Consider the following 23,830-nt stretch of genomic DNA (forward strand, 5'->3'; position numbering starts at 1 on the left):
TTTCATAAATAACGGGTAAGAAAGAAATCTTAGTTTTCAACTGAAGAGGAAAGTATATATCACATTTAACATAGGCTTGTTCAGTGGGGCAACAGATTCTGCCTGCCCTTTGAATACTGGGGGACCTTGCCCATAACTTGCCTTGCCTTACCTCTCATTAACATAGAGAGTTCTTGTTATCAACAGAAGTATACCTTATCCCACCTGTGTGCTGGGAGTAGATGAAAAATGTTGAGAACTTTCTACTCACTAACTGAAATTACCTAAACCTTTCCCAAAGGGACATTCAGCTCTTCAATCAGTCACAAGGTACTGTCCTAAGTGAGAGATGAAAATGATAAGTGACTCTTCATTTCCTTTACTTCTTCATGTCAAATCTTACAGTTGTCAGGACCTAATGCGCCCTCTGTAACACTGTTGCTCATATCCTCCTACAATCAATTTCCCACTCAACTTCTCAGACTACTCTGATTTTTGTCTTTTTCTTTTTTTAAAATCATTCATTTCTGATCACTGTACCTGGGGACTGCCTGTTCAAAATAATGCTCGCACATTTGTGGATGAGTGTCTTATGGTTTGTCTCCCTGGGTGTGGAGCCTGCCCCCACAAATGAACTCGGACCCTTAAAGTGCTGAGTCTAGAGGGATAAATCAGTTTTAACTTTGCATGAATTTATCACATTCATTGCCCCCCAAAAAACCAATAAATGCATTCCATTCTGTAGAAATATACTATATCATTGATACTCTACATTTTTTTTTCAGCATCCATCCAGTACAAGGAAAATGTTCCACATGGCTGCTCTAATGGCTGGCTTTGCCTATTTGTGAAAACAAGTTTTGAATCAGTTTGGGCAAATGGACTTTTAGTTGCTGTTCTGCTCAATTTTACTTGATTGTTCCTACTGTGCAGAGCTCCATTAGTGATTTTCAAGTCTACGCCTTCAAGGTTATTATTCTCCTTTTAATGGAAAATATGATTTAAACATAATTTTTAAGGAAATGATAGGCCAACCAACAGCTGTGTGCAGCCAGAAGAAATGACTCCGCATTATACACAATGGCCAATTCATAGCACAAATAGGAAGCCTTTACATATATTGACTTAAGAAAATAACTCTTTGAAGTTTTAGAATAACAACAATAGGACCTCATCTTGCTTACTGTTTGTACTAGAGTCACGAAATTCAATCTTAAGGCAATGAATATAATTACACATAAGGCTGACTACAGTGTCCCTTGTCAAGGTATAGCTACTATGAAATACTGACATAAAAATGGATTTGCACTGGACTATGCCACAAACCATCTAAACACAATAACTAACATTGGCACTAACTAAGGCATTTGTTGAGCAACTGGTAGGTAACAGGCCATCTGCTAAAAGATTTATACAGTATCTCATTACATTTTTATAAGCATGTTACCCATATTTTGAATTTACAGAAGAGGAAACTGAAACTTGGGAAGTTTAATTAACTTAGATGAGATACTTACCAGTATCAATCATTATTTGAACCTAAATTGATCTAACCCTGAGACATGAACCACTTCAGTAATATGAAAGGGGAATTAGATCCTAATAATCTTCACTAGAATATTGGTTTTTATGAAAGTAGGTGTGTTATAACAGAAAGAACAAAGGTTTTGGAATCAGAACTCTGTTGGAAATTTGGATCTATCAATTTATGACTTAAATAATTTTGTACACGTTGCTACCTGGGCCTCAGTTTTTCTATTCATAAATTACTACAAGGCAAAAAGTGGCCAGTATTTTTAGGAAGATATAAAGTGGTATGTGAATAAATTGATGAAGTGGGGAAGTTAGTTCAGGTGTGCAGAGGGGGCTTTGTGCAAGGCTATATAATGAAACTTCCAAAATTAAGATATTAATCAGCACAGATAAAGAAGAGTATTCCAGGTGAAATAAGAGGAAATAAAAACAAGAACAATGGAAATGTGTGATGGAAATACAGCTGGTAGTCCTATTTGTCTAGACAAAGTAGTATGTATGTGTGTGTTCAGCTAAAGAAGAAGATTGGGGTCAAGTCACGGAAACGCTTAAATGCTATGTTTAGGTTTTAAATCAGTGTTATACATGATTTTTGCTAAGAATTTTAGAATCAGACATTTTAAGGTTAAATCTTCACTCTATTTCTTACCAGCTACATGACTGTAGACAAGAAGAATTAAACGTAATTTCTTTTTCTTTTTTTCTTTTTTTGTAAAATGTACTAATCAAAATACCTGCATAAGGTCAATTAAAGATTAAGTGAAGCAATATTATAGCTCTTAGCCTTCCCAGCATACAAAAGGAGTTAATAAATGACTCAGTTACTATTATTACATGAAGAAGTTGGACCCACTTAAGATTTGACACAGTAATGAGAACTCCATCTTCTACCCTCAACTTTCTGCTAAATCTTGGCTACCTTTGGCTTTTGTTATTATTTGCAGCCTTAAGCTTCTGTTTGCCCACTTAAAAAATTTGGGTTCCAATCCCATCTTGTTTCATTTATTCTTTTCCTACCCCCCCATATTGACAAACCATAAGAGACTCTTAATCTCACGAAACAAACTGAGGATTGCCAGGGGGAGGGAGGTATGAAGAGGGTGGTGGGGTTATGGACATTGGGGAAGGTATGTGCTATGGTGAGTGCTGTGAAATGTGTTAAGTCTGGTGATTCACAGACCTGTACCCCTGGGGCTAATCATACATTATAAGTTAATTAAAAAATTAAAAAAATGTTTTAAAAGAATAATAGTGATAATATAATAAACAGCTCATATACATCAGAAAAAAATTTGGGTTCCATTTGCAGTGCATTAACCTGCTTTGCTTCGACATATAAGAAATTGGAAGTAATGAAAAGGTAAGAAAGCCTAAATGGATCCTATTTTCTGATAATATTTTAACCAGCAGTATTTACAGCATCACTTGTGATGGCTTAGATATTTTCTGATGATGGAAACTGACGGTGTTATCCTTCAGGACGGTGGACTCCTGTGACCCCACTATTCTAAATATTCAAGAGTATTTCTATTCTTGAAAATAGCTCATTTTAAAAACATTCTACTGGATGGTGGAACCTGGAAAACTGTGATGGTGGAATATTTTTATTTTTATTTCTTTTAGAGTGGGGAGGGGCAGAGGGAAAGAGAGAATCCTAAGCAGGCTTCACACCCAGTGCAGAGTCCAACTTGGGGTTTGTCTCACCACCCTTAGATCATGAACTGAGCCGAAATCAAGACTTAGATGCTTAACCAACTGAAGCCATCCTGCGCCCATTGGTGATGGTCGAATGTTTTTAAAACCTCACTTGAAGAAAGAGAGAATGCTAATTCTCCTTCAACACAATGTACTATGTAAACGGTTACCTTGCTTACTATTGTTAAAAGACCAATCACCATTTAGGAACTTCTCCATGAAATTGGAAAAGGGTCTATCAAATCCCCTTAAATGAATGTAGGCATGTAAGTCAAAATGTCACAGTTATTCCAGAGGCTACTAATTCTCTGGGGATGGCTCAGTGGGTTGGAGCCTCTGCCTTCAGCTTGGGTCATGACCCCAGGGCCCTGGGATTGAGCCCCGGGGGGCTCTCTCCTTAGCAGGGAGCCTGCTTCTCCTCCATCCCTCTCTCTGCCTGCCTCTCTGCCTACTTGTGATCCCTGTCTATCAAATAAATAAAATCTTTAAAAACAAAAAAACATTTTACTTTCCTATTCGGTATCTGTAAGATCCAACAACTCTTTCAGTTCAACTTTATGTGGTAGAATCCCTTGAGTATTTAGCTATATCCGCAGGTGTCTTCAGGATTTTTGGGGATCCCAGTGTTACTGTACGGTGGGAGACTGGTGTCAAGGACTCTGACTTTCAAGGAGGAGGAACATGTTATATGAATATATACCTTATACTGATACGTGATAAAGTATTTTCATGTGGTACTCCTCTGAGACTCACAACATCATGAAAAGAGCAGAGATGAAAGAATTTAAAGTTCAGAAATAATGAAATGAAGGCTCAAAGAGATTTCCTGACTAGTTCAAGAGCAGAGTGACAATATTATAATTTCACAGATCTGGGTCCAATCTCAATATTCTGCCCAATGTAGTTATCTGCTGAGAGACTAAATACTTTCACAATCAAGGACATTTTTATTTTATAAATGCTAATAGACATGACTGTTGCTTGTCACTAACGTAACGGATCATTCCTCTTAAAGGAAACCGTAACAATATGGGCAACCTTAATTATCCCTACAGAAGAAAACAGTAACAAGTTTCCTGTAAGCATTATGATGAAGCTATGAGATATGAGGTTGCCTCTACTGCTTCTGTAAAAATGCATTACAAGAGCAACACAACACATTCCAAAGAACTTCAAATTCATGCTTCCTTTCCGTAATTTGATTTTTTGGAAACTGTGAGTCAGACATTATGAAGAGCTTTTAGATAAAGTGTAATTACTTAGACCTATAATTATGCTAATAAGGTTAAGGTGAATAATCATGTGTCTAATTATGAAAACAAAACACCATGGGATACTTAAATAAATGACCACATCATCATGTTCCTTTTCTCAGCTGCTTTTAACCTAATCATTCATGTGTGTGTGCTTTTTACTCAACCAAGAACGTTAGGTTAAAAAGTTTAAATCATACTTAATACTTTTAATTTTTTTCTTCTAAAAAACTGTCATACAGATGTTTCTATTTTAAAATTTAATGTTGCTGCCAAAAAGAACAAAGCTTTTTTAAATCTTATTATAGTAACATATTTACAGATTATTTTATATTTCTCCTGCAAAGTATTTTAATCATTTTTGTTGTCTTTTACTGAGTTCTGTTTCAAAAATGTATTTTATCTACATGATCTTATTTAATCTCTACAACAAAGCCAGAGCACAGAAATTTAGAAAGTTCATTCAAGTTTTATCATGGTGAATAATTCAGGATTTGAACTAAATTCTGTAGCATTCCGAATTCTGTGGGATTCTCTTAATGACTTTGGATGAATGTATGGTTTGTTATTAAGAAGATAATACTGAAATCTACTGTTTGCTCCTTTAAAATTTTCATAGCATGTGCTGAGACCTTTGCTTCCCTATTTAAAAAGGTGCACTTCACAGCTGCTTTACCCTTGTAAAAACCTTAAAGATATGGAAACTCTAATATGTAGCCAATTAGTTTAATTAACTGCTTGCTTTCAGTGATAAATTTGAACTATACTGATTGACTGCTGATTTTTTCTCTTCTATTCACTCTAAGAATAGTAGGTTTTAGTTATGTATTTTTCTCGATTTTAACAAGTATAAATCATATACTACATACATTGTTATTATTTTATGTTATTACATATAAAATACTATAAGTATTATATATCATCTCTATATAATTACATTTAAAGTTATGTGTAACTTATATTTTTATATAAATTTCTGTATGTATATATCATTTTAAGATCTATTTCTCCACCTTTGAAACCATAACCTAGGGAGAAATATATAAATATCTAGTTTTGGTCTGTTACCACTGAATTTAATTACATTGAAATGTAATCAGTTGTCTTTCTTTTTCAATTTTTTTCATGTTTTATTTAGTTTTTAAATTTCTTTTCAGTGTTCCAGAATTCACTGTTGTAATCAGGTGTCTTAAAAATATATTTATTCTTTGTTGAGGGCTAAATAATGAATAGATAAGCATCATTAAAAAGTCTGCTATGTTTCTAGCTTCTAATTTTACCAAAGTCCTCAATGATATTTTCTGGTAATATTAAAGTAGGAAAAGACATATATTAACATTTCTATTTTATATATAGTGCACCTGAGATACAAGAGAGTCACTGGGTACATATTCTAGGTCCTACTTGCCATGCATCTCATAGACAATCAACTGACTAAATTAAGGAGAACCCGAGGGTCCTGCCTTCAATGCAATTTGTTTATTTTCAAATCAGAGCTGACAGGTTCCTCACCATGAACTAAACAAATAGTTTCCATTAAATTTCTTACCTGTACAATGTCTCTTTCAGCATATTTTCCCCTGGAGGAAACTCTTACATCATCTCCATCCAGTTCAACCATCGCTTGAAAATAAAGTAAGACCATTTATCCAGTGCATTTCAACCATGTACTCAAACACTGTAGGCAACAGGAAATCAAGATGTCTGAAGTAGCAACGTGTCCTGTGTCAAGGCAGAAAGCTTGCTGATTCCCCATTCTGCCACAAAACTTAACTGAGTGTAAATTTTATAACTGAAGAAAGCTAGCCAAGCTCCCATGTGATCCTTTGAAAGACATGAGCCAGTGTGGGTATAGCTCCCCATCCTAGAGGTTCTCAGTTCTGGTTATGTGCTTATGTGACTGACTGGGCAAGTGATGCTAATCCATTAAACTCTCTTTGTCTTCTCATTTAAGAATCTTGGCGCACTAATCACGGAATTTCCAGTAACAATTTGAACTTGATTCTCACTGAAACTACAACAAAGCTATGTATTCATATCGCCCAACTTCTACCTTATTAATGGATTTTAAATCAGAGAGGGATTTGCTCTGCCCTACGTTGATTGGATAAAGTATGACTTCTTGAACTGTGATTTTTTTTGTGTGTATAGGTTGAGCAATAATTTCAACATTATATAGACCGATATTTGTGAATGCTGTGATACAAATGGACAGCTGGTAATAAAGTAATGTTATGTTGCAATTAAGAACATTTTCCAGAGTTTATTAAGTTTTCAGTGAGAATTCTCTAAATAATTAATTACATGAGGAATGCTAATTTGTGTTTAAAGTATAATTCTATTACTGATAATTCATTTTGTATGCACATGACATTCACCAGACTCCAGAGGGCCACTTGCAATTATAATGTTTGCCTCTTTACCCTCCAAAAACTACTGCTCAGTCAGAACACAATCCTCACATTTTCATTATTTTCTTCAGTGCTTAGATAATGCATCTGGGTTAAAAACATTGTTTTAAATTTTACTTTTCTACACATATTCATGAGCCAATGTCTGGGTTGAAATAAGTGCTCATAAATGGTAAAGCCAGCAGTCAATAGTTTGCTTAGATATCAAGTCATAATCTAATAAATGTGTATATTATCAATAACAAGGAAATTAACTTATTTAAAATACAAAAGATCTACAAAACAAATGAGCAAAGGGGAAAAAAGAGAAAGAGACAAAGCAAGAAACAGACTTTTAATGAAAGAGAACCACCTGATGGTTACCAGAAGGGAGATGGGTGGGGGGGATGGGTGAAATGGGTGATGGGGATTAAGGAGTACACCTGTCCAGATAAGCATCAGGTGTAACAGGCAAGTGTTCAATCACTATATGGTACACCTGAAACTAACAGTATACCTTATCTGAACTAACTGGAATTAAGAAGAAGAGGATGAAGAGGAAGAGGAGGAACAAGAAGGAGAAGGAGGAGGAAGGGAAGGAGAAGGAGAAGAAAAAGAAAATTACAAAAGATCTGTTCTTCCATACTTATTAGGAATGTAAATAAGGAATGTCATTATGCTCAAATACTTTCAATAGTTTATTCCTTCCTTTGGCTTTGTTTTGCTTTCAAAATTTTCATATGATTTAGACATAAATATACAGCAACAGTGAAAAGCCAGCAAGTTCTCCTTTCCTGCAGGAAATTCTCCTTTACTCTCTAACAGAAAACAAGAATTTGTTGATAATCTGGATCTCACCTTCCACAATCCCCTATGATCTCCATCAGTCTTTGTGAATGTTTCATTCCAATTAAGAAAAATGCCAGTTATCCAGGTAATAATGTATCTGCATGTGACCCTATAAAATATGGCCCACTTTTCACCATGTCCTTTGGGTTAAAAAGTTGCAGGGAGCAAGAATCGGAGGCTAAACTTTTGAAACCACGGAAAAAAGACACGATGTGGAAATGGTGGAAGGGTGCTGTTCACCCTTCAGGTTTTCCTCTGTGCCACAAGGAGCCTGAGACTGTTAAGCTCCAGTTCCCCACAAGTTCCTCTCCTTGGGAAAAAACAAAACAAAACAAAACATTTATAAGAGAGAGAATTGCACTTCTGTCTAGCTGTGGGAGACACCATGAAATTAGAACCTCTTCTCTTTCTTACCTTCTACTAACTCAGATTAATGCAGGTAACCTGATGCTGCTTTGACTTTTTGCCTTTTATGGATAAAGAAATTCTGCCTGAGAAACCTTTCTTCTCAATGAAAGTGCTTTACGGAGGAGTGAAAAATCACTGGGGAAAAATTACACAGAAAGTTTTAAGTTGTTCTTATTAAAATACAGTAACAAGACATTTGAATACTCACTAAATCTGTTTATTCCAAATTCCTCTACCTTCAAAGAATGATGACAAGTCTGCCTTTCTTGCCCATGCATACAATGTCTTTCTTGTTAAAAGTGTGCAGATGTTGGATTTAGGTGGTTATCTGATAAAATGTGCAAGTTTTAGCTCAGTCTTTCCTTATGTCAGTTTCTGTGTGTGATATATAAACTTCCTCTATGGTAGATTTGGAAGTGCCAAGAGAAAGGCTCTTTTTGACAGAACAGCACAATCCGAATTTAAGTAACAGATCTTCTATGTGAAACATGAGTATTCTGTCCTTTTCTTATTAGCAATGGAGAGAAGAGAGGTATTTTGAGAGGAGAGAAAGAAAAATAGAGAAGCATCTATGTTTCCTCGTGGAACAGTCTACTTTTTTAATACTGTTGTGGAAGAGTTTCCATTCTATTAAAAACTTTAGTCATGGTGAAAACTGAAGGCAGGTGTCGCAGGACCCTAATTCCCTGTCCCCATGTTTGCCAGGGGGAAGTGTCACTCTGATTCTCAGGAAGGGATTCTACTGGGAAGGCAACTTCCCTCTTTGTCTACAATCTTCACTCTCTTTTCCATGTGGAAAAACGACTCATTCATGGCAATACTAAAATGAGAAGGAACTGACTTTGAAATCCCTCTCATTAGGAGCAGCTGATCCTCAGTTTGAACGGAATATTACTCAGCCATCAGAAAGCATGAACACCTAACTTCTGCATCACCACGGATAGGACTGGAGGAGATTATGCTAGTGAAATAAGTGGAGCAGAGAGAGTCAATTATCATATGGTTTCACTTATTTGTGGAACATAAGGAATAGCATGGAGGACATTAGGAGAAGAAAGGGAAAAATGAAGGAGGATGGAAACCATAGTAGGACATGAACCATGAGAGACTATGGACTCTGGGAAACAAACTGAGGGTTTTGGAGGGGAGGGGGCTAAGAGGATGCGTAAGCCTGGGGATTGGTATTGAGGAGGACATGTGTAGCATGGAGCACTGGGTGTTATATGCAAACAATGAACCATGAAACGCTACATCAAAAACAAACGATGTACTGTATGGTCTCTCACATAACAATAATAAATAAATAAATAAATAAATAAATAAATAAAAATTATCTACCCATAGGGAAAAAAAAATGAATGTTTATTTCTCCCTGTGCCATGATTAATAGCCCAGGCTCTGCCCTTGTAGACAAGAGGCCTGGCGATAAAGCTGAGCTCATTCAACTTTGGCGGAGAAATAGTGACAAGTCTGATTCTGTGCAGAGGTTAACTCAAACTCTCAAACACTGCATTGTTAGTAATAACAAGCTTACTGTGGTCTTTGAGTGATTCTTACATATTTTTTTTTTCCAGTTTGGGAAGTCAGAGAGGAAAAATGATGAATTATCATACCTTAAACCCCTAGTAAATACTGGGAACCAAAGAAATGAAGAGAATAAACGGCTCTGACAGTTGGATGAGGGTAGTGCCTGCTGCTCTGAATAGAAATATATGAGCAGAAATAGACGCCAGGAAGGGTCAGTGGCTCTGTATTCGTACATGATGTGTGCAGGCTTGAGGAATGAGTGACTGAGGTTAGGTCATATATCTAACCACAGACTTCCAGGATTTGTGGAGACTAGGAAATACCTAGTAAGAGGTGCATCCTTGAGGCAAAAGCAAATTAGTAACTGAAGAAGAAGGCATGAGTCAGTTTACCCTAGCCATCAGTGAAGTTCCAGAATCACGTCTGTCACTGATCAATGCAGATGATCAAGTACACAAAGCATTAACAAGAAAGATGTCTCTTAGCTTTCCTGACTCCAGAGAGGTTGTCTCAAATCCATGCCTGAAGTACAATGTGAACAATTTGAATATTCAGAGGCTGAGAAAATATTAGCAGAAGCAGTAGTAGTCAGAGCTAAATGACTTTTGCTTTAGACATTGGAAGATTCTAATGGTGCAAAGCATGACCAACCAAGCATGGAAGCGAAGGATAGGATTTCCAGGGTCAGCAATGTAACAATGTAACAACTATGTAACAATTGTCCCTGTGGTGCTGAGATTGGCAGAGCTACACTATCCTTATGGAGGAGGAACTGGTGGTTCAATGAGAATGATCCCAGTGATGATTGTAGTATAATTAACATGTATGTGCCTAAATTAACCTCTAATGTACCAAAGGTTTTTCCAAATATTCTAAAGTTATTCTCATTTCCAAAGCCCCAAGCTAAACGAACTGTCATTGTTCAAGTCATAACACCTGAAGCAGGTGAATGCTAGGTGATCATGAAGTCACCAGAGAGTTCTCTCTGACAGGAATTCACCAGGTGACTGGGGACAGATTATCCTTAAAGAAGTTTACCCAGATCACTAGCTACACAAACACCTGTCACTTAATTGGCATCTGAACAAGGCCTAAGCCCAAACTCAGAACTACCTAGTCACTCAATTTAGCATAATTTTATAAAGTGTCATTAAATCTCAGATGGTCAGTTCCATTTTCATTTTACTTTGCTCTTTCATTTGACAGAACTTATATATTTATAAAGCTAATGTCTATCAACTAGCCAGTGTCTGAAAAACCATTAAAGTAGCATATTATGCTTGTGTGTTAACACCTCTCTTCACAACCTAATGGTTTATAAATTTAGGGTTCATCCTCAAAGGTTTTTAGTGAACCCAGAGTGTACTCTGCCTTGTGAACAACTCAATCTATCACCCTGTCAGCCAGAAAACATATTATTTTGAGATGCAAACTATCACAAATGGAACAGAAAGCTACATGTTGAATTAATCTATACCAGATAGATAATGTCCTTGTCAGAAGACTGTATTTTCATTTGCTCAACTTAATAGACTTCATTGTGAGATACCTATGTCTATAGGTACATGGACATTATATACATATCCACATTCATATTCACACTTATATACAAGAAAGAGTGACAGGAATCTTAGAGCATAATGAATCAGAGTAAATAAACCAAGGAATACTACTGAAAATCTATTACTCACCATCAAATTCTGCTGGTCCAACACCTACTATAATTATTGACATTGGAAGTTTTGAAGCCTTCAAAGAGAATATACAATTAGTTCACAATTAAGAAATTGAGTTAAGAAATGAGGTTTGAGAAGAAAATAATGTACTGCTTTGATATTTTTTCAAGATGTTCACTAAAACAGGTTTGAACATATTTAAAATGAACATAGAATATGCTCGACTCTACTCATTCTTTTTGAACTCTCTAGACACACTTATTCAGTGGGATATTCTCCAGGAATGACCAGTCTTAGACAACATAAAAAATAAAAAAGTATTGTTCATTTGCCTTCACTTGCTATTCTCAGCCAACATCTTCCTAAGCTGACTTTGGCTATCTTTGGCCACTTTATTCATGTACTTACTCCTCTCAAAAATCTTTCAGTTGCTAAATGGGGCAAAAAAGGCACCCCAGTTGTGAAACAGTAGTACCCTACTCTATCTCATTTACACCCAATGGTAGGAAAAGCAAAAATTCATAGTAAATGAGTGAATACAAATAATAATTACAGGAAGTTGTTATTATAATTAATTTGTTTTATTAACTAGCCACGAGATTGTGAGGGATAACGAATATTTGATGTAATAGCATGTTTTCCCATCATATCACTCACCCTATGTAATAATTTTAAATAATTTAAAGGTCAGAATGTGAGATCTGGCAATAGAGAGATGGACGGCTGGCATGGCCACATCTACAGCTATGAAGGCCGTCAAATTATGAAATCATGGTTCCTTACTACATCATGTCCTACTAGTTAGCCTAAATTGTTAAGTTCCTATTTTAAAGTGCACACCAATGCCACTGACCAGAACATAAAGAAAACCAAGATGAATTCTACCCATGTGTCTAGTTAAAAAATAACAAATAAATGTGTAAGCCTTTAGCGCTACTGCTTTTTATGCATAGTTTTTCTAAGAATATGTCTATGATTTTTTTTCCACGCACAACTTTCCCCCTCCACCAAACAGCTAATTATATCTTCTCTATGCTATTAATAATAAGATGTGATAAGTAATTCATTCATGCATCCCATTTTCACTAAATGCCAACTCAGTGCCAGACATTGCTAAACTTGGAATAGCAAGATATGATATAATTCTATAGAGTCTAATATAGATTTTATAGATTATAGTCTTATAAAGAAGACAAATCAATTAAATAATCTTAAAATAAATAATTAGGAATTCTGACAAGAAGAATGGTTTGTGCGTCTAGTCCAGTCCCTTTCAGTTCTATAGAAAAAAGTTCTATGGAGACAGTTCCATTGGAAAAAAAAAAAAAAAAAACCTGTCAGTACAGTTCTGTAACTGAAATGTAAATATTAAGAAAAACTCTGTACAAATTGTACAAATCACCCACACCCCTCAGCTTAGTCCTTAAGGATTAATGGTACATACGTATATGAGTTGTCTGGATAGGGTTAAGAATGCAATCATCTTCAAAGGCATGGGCATATTGTTTCACTATTAAATCAACCTAAGTAAACTCTGCTTATTCAACCTAAAAAAGCACCAGGCTGTCACTTAGCCAGCCCCAAACTCAATGACCCCTACTCACATTGACTATGGACTCCTTGGTTTGAGCCATATCCGAGATAACACCATCTGTCACAATCAGGAGCACAAAATACTGGGAACCGTCTTTTACAGAAGAGGCATATCTAAAGCAATGAAACGATAAAGAATACCACAGAAAATAAAACAGTTCCTCTGTATGCGGTGTTTGCTACATATAATCGCAATAGTCAACAAACCTTTAATCTCAAGAAAATATTTAAACGTATGTTAGGAGTCTGTATTACCCAACCTCTCAAATAATGCATTTTTTTTGGAAATAGCACACTAGAACAACAGCAACATAGGCGCATGCCAGCACACGGGCATGCCTACCTGCCTTAGAAATTCATTCCCTACTAATAGGAAAGCTGGATGCAGGTACATTTAACACGAAAGAATGGATATAACTTGCAGAAACAGAAATCCAGGCTAAGCAACATTATGTGTATGATCTTCAGTAAATTACTTAAGCTATCTAAATGTTATTTCCTTGCCTTTAAGATCAAGATCACAGCCTTTGTATTGTTCATAAAGAAATTGCACACAGGCTATTCATTCTGTAATACATTTTATGAATGGTAGCAATAATCATTAAGTGGTTTTTGTTTTGAAATAGACACAGGTGATGGTTGCACAACACTGTGAATGTGCGCAATGTCACTTCAACGTGGTCACTTTTGTTATGTGAATTTCACGTGAATAAAACAAATGCAACAGAAGAAGCACTTTTTGACATATCCATGGTTCAAGTTCTTAATATTTGTTATAAACTCATGAAAGATGGAAAAAAGGATACCAAATAAAGACAAAAATTAGGTATATAATAAGAATATATTCTAGTACTTGAAGTTTATCAGAGTTCTCGCCAAATAATACTCAATAATTTATAGGAGAATTTTATGAATATTTTATCTATTTTTTTCCCATTGTGTTCTACATTCTGGGTACCTAGATTATATTATCAACAATATTATTGTTGTATATAATAATATAATATCTATGTATAATGTATATAATTATTTTGTTATATTATCAACAATAATAATTTGGGGGGCACCTGGGTGGCTCAACATTAGCAGCCTTTGGCTGGGGTTGTGATCCCAGGGTCCTGGGATCAAGCCTGGCATCAGGCTCTCTGCTCAGCAGGGAGCCTGCTTCCCCCTCTCTCTTTGCCTGCCTCTCTGCCTACTTGTGATCTCTGTCTGCCAAATACATAAATAAAATCTTTAAAAAATAATAATAATTTTTATGACTTTTAATATATAATTAGTATGCAGGTCATATCTAGAAATAAGTAAGCATTATGGTACTCTTAGGAGATAGTAATCAAGAAGACTTTGGTTTACTTCTGTAAAAATCATTGAGTATTTATAGATGTATGTATACCTATGTATCTATATGTATCTGTATCTATATATATCTGTATCTATGTATCATAGAATCATAAAAAATTAGCATCACAGAAAAACTGGGTGCAAGAACATGTCTACTGATTTACCAATAATACTTCTTCATAACCTAAAGTACCCAAAGGGATCAAGTTGTACAGATCAGGGCAGAACAATAGCATAATGCTTCAGGGCAAAACATAACTTCTTGAAGAGCAGAATTAATAACATAATGGACAAGAAAAATATATACAACTCTGCCATATTAGAGAAACTAATAACTGCTCATGAAGCTAATAAAATTGTGATTTTACAGACTGATCAAGAGAATAGAGTAAGTGGCATGTTCACACCCTACAAAGATAGCATGGCACCAGTTCCACAACGTACGGCAAAAATACTCCCACTACATTCAGTAACTGATCTTCAACATCAAGGACTTAAGTTTAATGGTAACACAATCAATGAAAAACAATCCCAACCAGATCTGAGACTATTCTATTTCCTGATTAATTTTTTTTCTTAATAAAAGAACTCAGATAATCTCCTTCAGGTATTCATTTTTAATTTTTAAGTACCCATTTTTTTTTAAAAGCATTTCTTACTATGCTTCAGAAATACAGGGTTTTATATTTCATGTGATTAATGGCAGGCTATAAATAGTAGTGAGGAAAGCTTCTACGAGTACAAGAGTGTGGTTTTTCTGCTTTTCTTACCAAATGATTCTCTTAAAATGGTGAATTTTTACTAGATTTAAAACCAATACAAAAAGTTTAACATTACATATATTTATTTATAAATATCTCTTCAAGTGGCTTAACTCTCTGGTTTTCTTTGGTGGGGGTATTTACTTATTCTCTTTTAACATTCTGATCATCCATAAAGAAAGTCTCAGTTATTAGTATATTTTTTCCAGCTTTATTGAGGTGTAATTGGTACCAAAAAAACCCACAACTATATAACTGATATATACAGTTTGAGGAGTTCAGACATATGTATAAATTCATGTTACCATTAAAACAATCAAGGTAATAAATATAGCACTTCCAAATTTTGTGTCCCTTTGTATGTGTGCACATGATAAAACACACACATACACACAACTAACATGAAATCTACCCTCTTAACAAATTTTTAAGTGCACAGTATCTTATCATTACCCATGCACATATCTTAGCTGTTGTGAATAATGCTGTAGACATCTCTTTGAGATCTTGATTTCAAATTTTTTTGGATGTATACTCAGAAGTGGGATCTTTGGTTGCTCTATTTTTATTTTTTGAGGAATCTCTATGCTGCTTTTTTTTTTTCATAGTGGCTGCACTAATTTAAGATTCCCACCAATTATGCACAAGGGTTCCAATTTCTTCACACTCTGGGCAGCACTTGTTATCTTTCTGACTTTTTAATAATAGCCATGCTAACAAGTGTGCAGTGATAATGATAGTTCATTGTGGTTTTGATTTGCATTTTCCTGATGATTAGCAATGTTAAGCATTTTGTATATACCTGTTGGCCATTTGTATGCCTTCTTTGAAGAAATGTCTGTGCCAGTCCTTCGCCCATTTTAAAAATCAGATCAGTTGTATGTTTGCTATTGAGTTGTAGGAGTTCCTTATATATTCTGGAAATTAACCCCTTATCAAATACAGTTTCAAATATTTTCTCACACTCCAAGGCTACCTTTTCATCTTGCTGATGGTTTCTTTTGCTGTGTAGGAACTTTCTAGTTTGATGTAATCCCACCTGTCTATTTTTGCTTTTGCTGCTTGTGCTTCTGGCGTCATACCCAAGAAATCATTGCCAAGATCAATGTCAAGGTTTTCCCTCTGTTTTATTCTAGGAGGTTTATCAGTTTTGGTGTTATGTTTAATCAACTTTGAATTAACTTTTTTGAGTGGTAATTTAAGGATCCAATTTCATTCTTTTTCATGTATATATATCCAGTTTCCCCAACACCATTTATTAAAGAGATTATCCTTTCCCTACTGTGCCTACTTGGCACCCTTGTCAAAGGTCAGTTGGCCACATACCTGCAGGCTTTTCTCTGGGCCTGTCTATGCTGTTCTATTAGTATATATACTTGCATTTTAAATCAGTGCCTTGCTGTTTTAAGAAATACCATCAAGATTTTGGTAGGGATTGCACCAAATCTGTAAAACACTTTGGGTAGTATGGACATTTAAACAATATTAATTTTTCAATCCATAAACATGGGATGTCTTTCCATCTGTCTGTGTGCTTTAATTTCTTTCATTGATGTTTCATATTTTTCACTAGAAAAGGCTTTCACTTCCTTGCTTTCGTCTATTCTTAAATGTTTTATCTTATTTTTGGTGCTATTGTAAATGGGATTCTTTTCTTTTTTTTTTTAATTTTTTTAAAAAATTATTTATTTATTTATTTGACAGACAGAGATCACAAGTAGGCAGAAAGGCAGGCAGAGAGAGAGGGAAGCAGGTTCCCTGCCAAGCAGAGAGCCCGGCTCGATCCTTTCTTAAGTTTCTTTTCAGATAGTTTACTGTTAGTTTATAGAATGCAACTTTTTAATAGGCTGATTATGTGTCCTACAAATACTGAGTTCATTTATCAGTTCTAATAATAATACTTTTTCTCCCCTTCATTTCTGGTCGATGTCCTAATCTAAGTTGAGTGTCCTGCAGACTGCATACAGTTAGGTTTTGTGATTTTATCCATTCAGCCACTCCATGTCTTTTGATTGCTGTACATTTACATTTTGGTTTTCTTTTGATTCACCAGAAAGTATACTTAAGAGAAGGGGAGAATATACTCATACTGCCGAAAGAGTGGAATAGAGCCTGAAGCAGGTACAGTATACTTGGAATTATCTCTTAAGTTTGTTTTTTTTAATCTTAAAAATTCTTAAGAGTTTTATATTTTATTTTATAAAAAATACGTTTGTATTAATGCTTTATATTTCTTAACTTTAAATGCCGTAGAAAGATACATGAGTTTATTGTGTGACTCTCTCTACTGCTAGATACATGAATTTGAAAATAAATTTCATTTTAGTCTTTATCCTCAGAAGCACCAAAAATTAATCTTTTAAGACTTTTCATGGTTTCTAGGGCTTTGCAGTATGCACTGGCATATTGTTGCCCTTTGCAAACACATCTAAGTTTAAAACAAAATCATATTTTATGCTACCACTTCTTCTAATTAAGTCTATTTTAAAGTACTATATATATGTAATAAAGTAATTAAAATGCTACAGAAATGTGTTAATAGAATGTAGAGGCTGATCACATCTCAATCCATCTTCAAGGAGGTAACACTGATATGTAATCTTCAGATTCAAATTATATTTTAAATGTATTAAAGAACCTTGCTGCTTAAAGAAACCTGAGGATGAATCTTTTTGTAACTTGCATAATTAAAACTCTTATTATTAAAAGTCTGTTAAATGTCTTTTGTCAAATATAGGCAATCTATAATTTATATTTTAATATTACTATGGTAAATCTGCGAGAGAGGTGAACTGTGTCAGGGTTTTGGAATTCAAACGCGTTCCCCTGGAGTCCTCATCAAGGAACTTTCTGGGATGGTGTTTATAAGATTCCTAATAGGTTGGTTCAGATTTGTGGGATATTCTCTCAGCTTATTATTAGTTCATAGGAATAGAGAGGGAAACAAGACAAGGTAAGAAACTGACTCGGGAGTTTTTTATTTGAGTAGTTTAATTTTGATATACATAATGAATTAAATCCTAATACTAAATAAAGGGATACATTTAAATATTCCAATACAACATAACATAGTAATTTTTGTGTTACTAAGCTGTTACCCAAACTACTTTGGGCAGTTTAATGAAGTGAATGACTATATCCGCAATCATATGTAGTTTCCTTGCACTTTCTTTTACGTGTGTTTACCTCTGGAATTGAGATAAAAGGGTTTAAGTCTGTAAGGCGTCATAACATAGTTACTCTGAGTAAGATTATTCTGTTTGGAATTTTAGCTCCACTACAAATGGCCACTCTTACATATCCATTTTGTCATCAGGAAAATAGGAATAATAACACCACTGACACCTCTTAGAGCTGTTGTGAAGATTAAAAGAAATAGTCCAGATGACATCACTGAGCACATTGCCTGGGACGGATTATGGACTCAAAAATAAAACTTAATTTTAGTTGGTTATCTGAGTCTAGCTATGTAGATACAAAAATCTAGTCAATAGGTAGCAACTGATAGAATCCTCTTAAAAAACTGAAATGTGATGGCCTTAAAATAAGTAACTGGTTAGGCACAAGAAACAAATGACTAGTAGTTAGGAAACAAAATATATTATTTAAGTCAAGTGAAGAAAATAGTAAACTTTTCAGGACACCTTGAAAGATCATTGATATTTTCATTGGTATATTAGATTATTTTGAAGTAATACGCTGGTAAAATATACCAATAAAAATATATTGCAAATATGTTTTGAATGATGAAGTTACTGAGGTAGAATTCCAGATGAAGAAAAACCTTTGAAAAAGTGATCTAAACAGGAATGTGAAAATAGTAATTGCCGTATCCGAGAGGGCACTGAGGTTAGTCGGGGTTGAGTAAACCCCACTTTACTACAACCACGTCTATATAAACACATGGTTTCCTTAACATGTTTCTTCCTACCATTATTAATTAATGAGATTTAAGCATAGTGTTATAGACATTAGCTCTCTTAATAAATTCATAGATGGAAAGGATTTCTCTGATTTTAAATTTGTTTTCAATGTATAACATAATGGTGATACCTAGCTTTTGATAGATACGATAGTCTTATGTGTCATCTTGGCTAAGCTATGGCAGCAGTTGTTTAGTCAAACACTAATTAAGGTATTCCTGTGAAGGTATTTTGAAGATACAGTTAATATCTACAATTGGATAATTTTACATAAATGAGATTATCCTCAAAAATGTGGGTGGGCCTCATCCAATCAGTTGAAGGCCTTAATTAAAAACTGCCCCCGAAAGGAATTCTTTTTTTTTTTTTTTTTAAAGATTTTATTAATTTATTTGACAGGCAGAGACCACAAGTAGGCAGAGAGGCAAGCAGAGAGAGGAAGGGAAGCAGGCTCCCTGCTGAGCAGATAGCTTAATGCGGGGCTGGATCCCAGGACCCTGGGATCATGACCTGAGCCGAATGCAGAGTCTTGAACCCACTGAGCCACCAGATACCCCAGAAAAGGAATTCTGACTCAATACTGGAAGGATATAACATCCTTCCTGAGTTTCCACCCTACCAGCTTGCCCTACAAATTTCTGATTTGCCAGTGTCTGCCACTGCATGAGCCAATTTTTTAAAATAAATTTATCTATATATCTATATTTATATATCTTATTCTGTTTCTCCTGAGGACCCTTATTGATACAGTAGTTATCAATCACAATGACATTTTCTACAGGTCATTAACATTGACTAAGCATTATCCTTAATAGCTCATTTAGATCTCCTATTATAAACTTATTTTATTTTTTTTTTAGAGAGAGAGAGAATGCATGCAAATGGCAGCGGATGGACAAAGGTATGAGAGAGAATCTTAACCCACTGAGTCACCCAGGCGCCCCATGAGAGAGAATCTTAAACAGGCTCCATGCTATCATGGGGCTCAATCTCAACCCTGAGATCATGACCTGAGCTGAAATCAAGAGCTGGACACTTCACTTAACTAATGGAGCCAAGAGCCCCATTAAAATATAGTCATAATGCATGGCATACATAAAATTCAATTAAATTAACATGTGGATTTACCAGTGAGTGTGAAGTACTGGGCTTCATGTTGGCTTAAAACATATGTATTATAAGTTATATTTTTATCATATTATTACAAATATTAAATATAATTAAATGTAAATTGTAACACTTACTTATATAAATTTAGATACTTATATATTTAATTAAGTCATAATCCCTGTCCTTGGTGGGGAAAAGATCTACATGCAACAATGGAGTCAGCTCAAATTAGTGTTTTGATAGAGGTTTTCACGTACGACAATTCAGAAACCAGATGTAATGACTCTATGACCAGAGTATAGCACATCCAGGAGAATGTGGAGGGTGGTGGTAGTTGGATATTAAAAGTTCTTAAATACCAAACTAAAGTGTTTGAACTGAAATTTGTGACAGGGCATCAATGGATATTGAGTGGGATTTTTACATCTTCTGAAATGCTGTTCCCCAGAAAACTCTATGAAAGGAAAACCAGTCAGACAGGAAATTAGAGGCAGGGGGCTGGAAAACCTCAAAATAGCACATAAAACTTTCAAGTGTCCCAAACATGCTGCTTTGGGTCCTAACTCACAGTACTGTTATTTCAATATTATCTTAAAAGTCAGTAGTCTTATCACATAGATCTTATCACGTAGACTCCAGTTCTAAAAATAAGCGTTAATTATTATTCTATTTTAATAAAGATTTTTATTGATTTATTTATTTGAGAGAGAAACGGGTGAGAGAGAGAGAGAGCACAGGCACATGAGTGGGGAGAAGGGGCAGAAGGAGAGAGACAAACAGGCTCCCGCTGAGCAAGAAGCCCGATGTGGGGGCTCGATCCCAGGACCCTGGGATCATGACCTGAGCCGAAGGCAAATGCTTAACCGACTGAGCCACCCAGGTGGTGGCTTATTATTATTATTATTATTATTATTAAAAAGAAGAAGAAGCATTCTTTGAAACTTTTATAGAAAACTATTATAAATAACTAAACATTTATCAACACAGAAAACATACTTTTTAAGAAGAAAAAAATCAAGTAAATAAAAAAGCAAGGCAATACATTTGTTTTTGACTTTATAAAAATATTTTTCAATGACCACTATCTTAACATATACGGAATTCATTTATTAGATATTTGTTAAGTACTTACCTCCTATATGATGTGCAGGGTGAAACACTGATAAAATGCATTTAAAAGTAACAAAATGGTCAAGGAGTTTTATTTAAACAGGGGTCATACATACTACACTTCTCATGATTTAGAAAAAAACAATATCTTGTCTTTTAATTGATAAGTATTTTGGAAGGTAACTTTGGGTCAGAAAAAAAATCACCGGTCTTAATAAAAACCTTAAAAAATAAAGTAAACATTATTCTCAAAGATAAAGTAAAAGAGAAAAGCACTTCTTATAAAGCTTCGTAATAAGAGTAGATGCATAGAACTTCAGATCATATTGGAAGGAAAGATGATTCCCCAAAAGCTATATCTTAATGTGTTTCTTATTTTCTCTCATTAAAAAATAACAATGAAGAATTATTAGATTATAGATTATTGTCAGAGTCTGAAAGTATTAGCTGGCAACTACCCTTATATTTGAGAAATTTTTTTAAATGCTGGACAAGAAATGAAAAACGGTAATCGGACAATGTTAAACCTATAGTTTTAGATGGTATATTGAAAAGCACCTAGAAATTTTACATCCTGAAGTTTAACTTTAACAGTGGAGATATCCAGGGTAAAAGTATAAAATTTACCAGTAAGCACTCATGAAAACATTTATAATAACCAGCATGAGTTTGCACAAAATAAGTCCTATCATTTTTCCTCTATCTTTTTATAAAAGACAGTGATCTGTATGGTAGTGTGTGAGAGAAAATGAGAGTCAACTATAATTTATTTTGTGATAATATTATTTTTTAATATTGCTTCATCTGACAACCCTCAAAAAACTAGGAAATAGAATATAAATAAGACTATATAGGCTAATACAATTAGCTAGGATATGGTTTTCAAATTATAGGTAATGACCCATTAGTGGATTTTGAAATCAATTTTGTGGGTCGAGACCTGTATTAAAAAAAATAAAAAGTAACAGAAAAGAACTGGACAACATAGAAGTGAAGAGGAAATAAAGATAAGCATAGTTTTACTTCATAAATAATCCTTTTTTTAAGTTGTGTGTGTCCAGGGATGAGACATGAAATTCATAACTTAAAACAGACTGTCGGTGAAAAGGTTTCAAAAACCTGAGGCATAGGGTCACGCTGAGAGAATGGTCATCACTGTATCAATGTCAACCTGAGATGGACTTCCATGGAAAAGTTCAACTGGGGTCAGCCCTGGGTACAGGGGTATTTTAGTATAGTGTCTATGTCCCAGATAATGTAAAATAGAACACATTTAAGTCACTCGTGATGTCCAATATGGAGATGATATAGTACCAGAAACATTTAAACAGAGGACTGAGCTTTCTTATCTCCTTTAGGCACCGATCAACTTATCCAAACTGAAGTTATCCAAATCAACTTATCCAAAGTATCCAAAGTATACTTTCAAGTTCTGACTACATATTGGGAAAGATACAAAAGCTACACATTTTTCATTTTCTAAACATAAGGCAGTGTTTCAAAGGATCTGCAACTGGGTCAAACTTTTTAGGATTTTAAAAGTGGTGTCTAATTTATTTATTTATACACTGGTGAAAAAAAAGATAAGCAAATGTGTATAGATTATTACATTTAAAAACTCTTTCCAGAACATGTAACTGGCGTCATAAGCAATTATATTCTGATCTCAATACTATGTACTATATACAGGTAGAGCTCTGGGAATTTTTAAAATTAGCTATTATATTAATTTCAGTGAGGTTAAAATAATGTGCCCTATATATCACTAAAAGGCTTTAGTTGTCTTCGTAGGTCTCTTATTACTTCCATGCTACTATGGAATGTGATATTAGATTGAAAGATTCACACTGTTGAGATGATAATCGATCTTATTATTGCTCTCATGGCTGCCTTTTCAAAGAATAAAACTCTTCTTTTTTTTTTTTTTTTTTAAAGATTTTATTTATTTATTTGACAGAGAGAGATCACAAGCAGGCAGAGAGGCAGGCAGAGAGAGAGGAGGAAGCAGGCTCCCTGCTGAGCAGAGAGCCCGATGCGGGCCTCGATCCCAGGACCCTGAGATCATGACCTGAGCCGAAGGCAGCGGCTTAACCCACTGAGCCACCCAGGCGCCCCAAAGAATAAAACTCTTCTTGGTTGAACAAATACAGAGCCTGATATAACTCAGTGTGTATTTTTCACTTGAGATTTTGATGTCAAGTTCTTAACAACGTGAGCTCAGTGGCGACTCTATCTTTTTCCTCACTTTCTTGGAGGTAAATGAGAAGAAAACACCTTTGATTTGTGGAGTTACGGTAACAGTATTACTGTAATTTCACTGCAGTCTGGTACACTGGCATAAATCCCTTGTCTACTTCTACTTACCTTGCTACATGATTAATTACAGGAGCAAAGTTGGTTGGCCCATACAGTTGTACAGATTTCAGACTCCGATAATAAGCCTCCATGACCCCCTCAATGCCATCACAGTAGGGGTTTTGAGGGTTCCCATTCTGTAGAATTGACAGACAAAAAAGGAGTAAAAATTAGCAGTGTCTGTAAAGATCAACTGAAAAAGAGAAAAGATAGGTTGACACTCAAAGACGTTTTGGAAGAATGGTTGTTTACATAAGAGTAAAAAATAATAAATTACATGGTCAACAATAGATGACAATGTATTATAAAAATTGTGATATGATG

At 34.9% G+C, this 23,830-nt stretch overlaps 1 protein-coding gene across 2 annotated transcripts in view; it reads right to left on the reverse strand.

Annotated features, from left to right (window-relative positions):
• Window positions 1-23,830, reverse strand: part of CPNE8 (copine 8) — a 219,592-nt gene that overhangs the window by 6,139 nt on the left and 189,623 nt on the right. For both annotated transcript variants that reach the window (XM_044227148.1, XM_044227149.1), the window contains 4 exons: window positions 23,516-23,643; window positions 12,915-13,017; window positions 11,326-11,383; window positions 6,010-6,083 (listed from right to left, as the gene is read on the reverse strand). In XM_044227148.1, the coding sequence (XP_044083083.1) occupies window positions 6,010-6,083; window positions 11,326-11,383; window positions 12,915-13,017; window positions 23,516-23,643 (363 nt within the window). The remainder of the gene's footprint in view (window positions 1-6,009; window positions 6,084-11,325; window positions 11,384-12,914; window positions 13,018-23,515; window positions 23,644-23,830) is intronic.

Source organism: Neovison vison, chromosome 12 (assembly GCF_020171115.1).
Source record: "Neovison vison isolate M4711 chromosome 12, ASM_NN_V1, whole genome shotgun sequence".
NCBI classification, from domain to species: Eukaryota; Metazoa; Chordata; class Mammalia; order Carnivora; family Mustelidae; genus Neogale; species Neogale vison.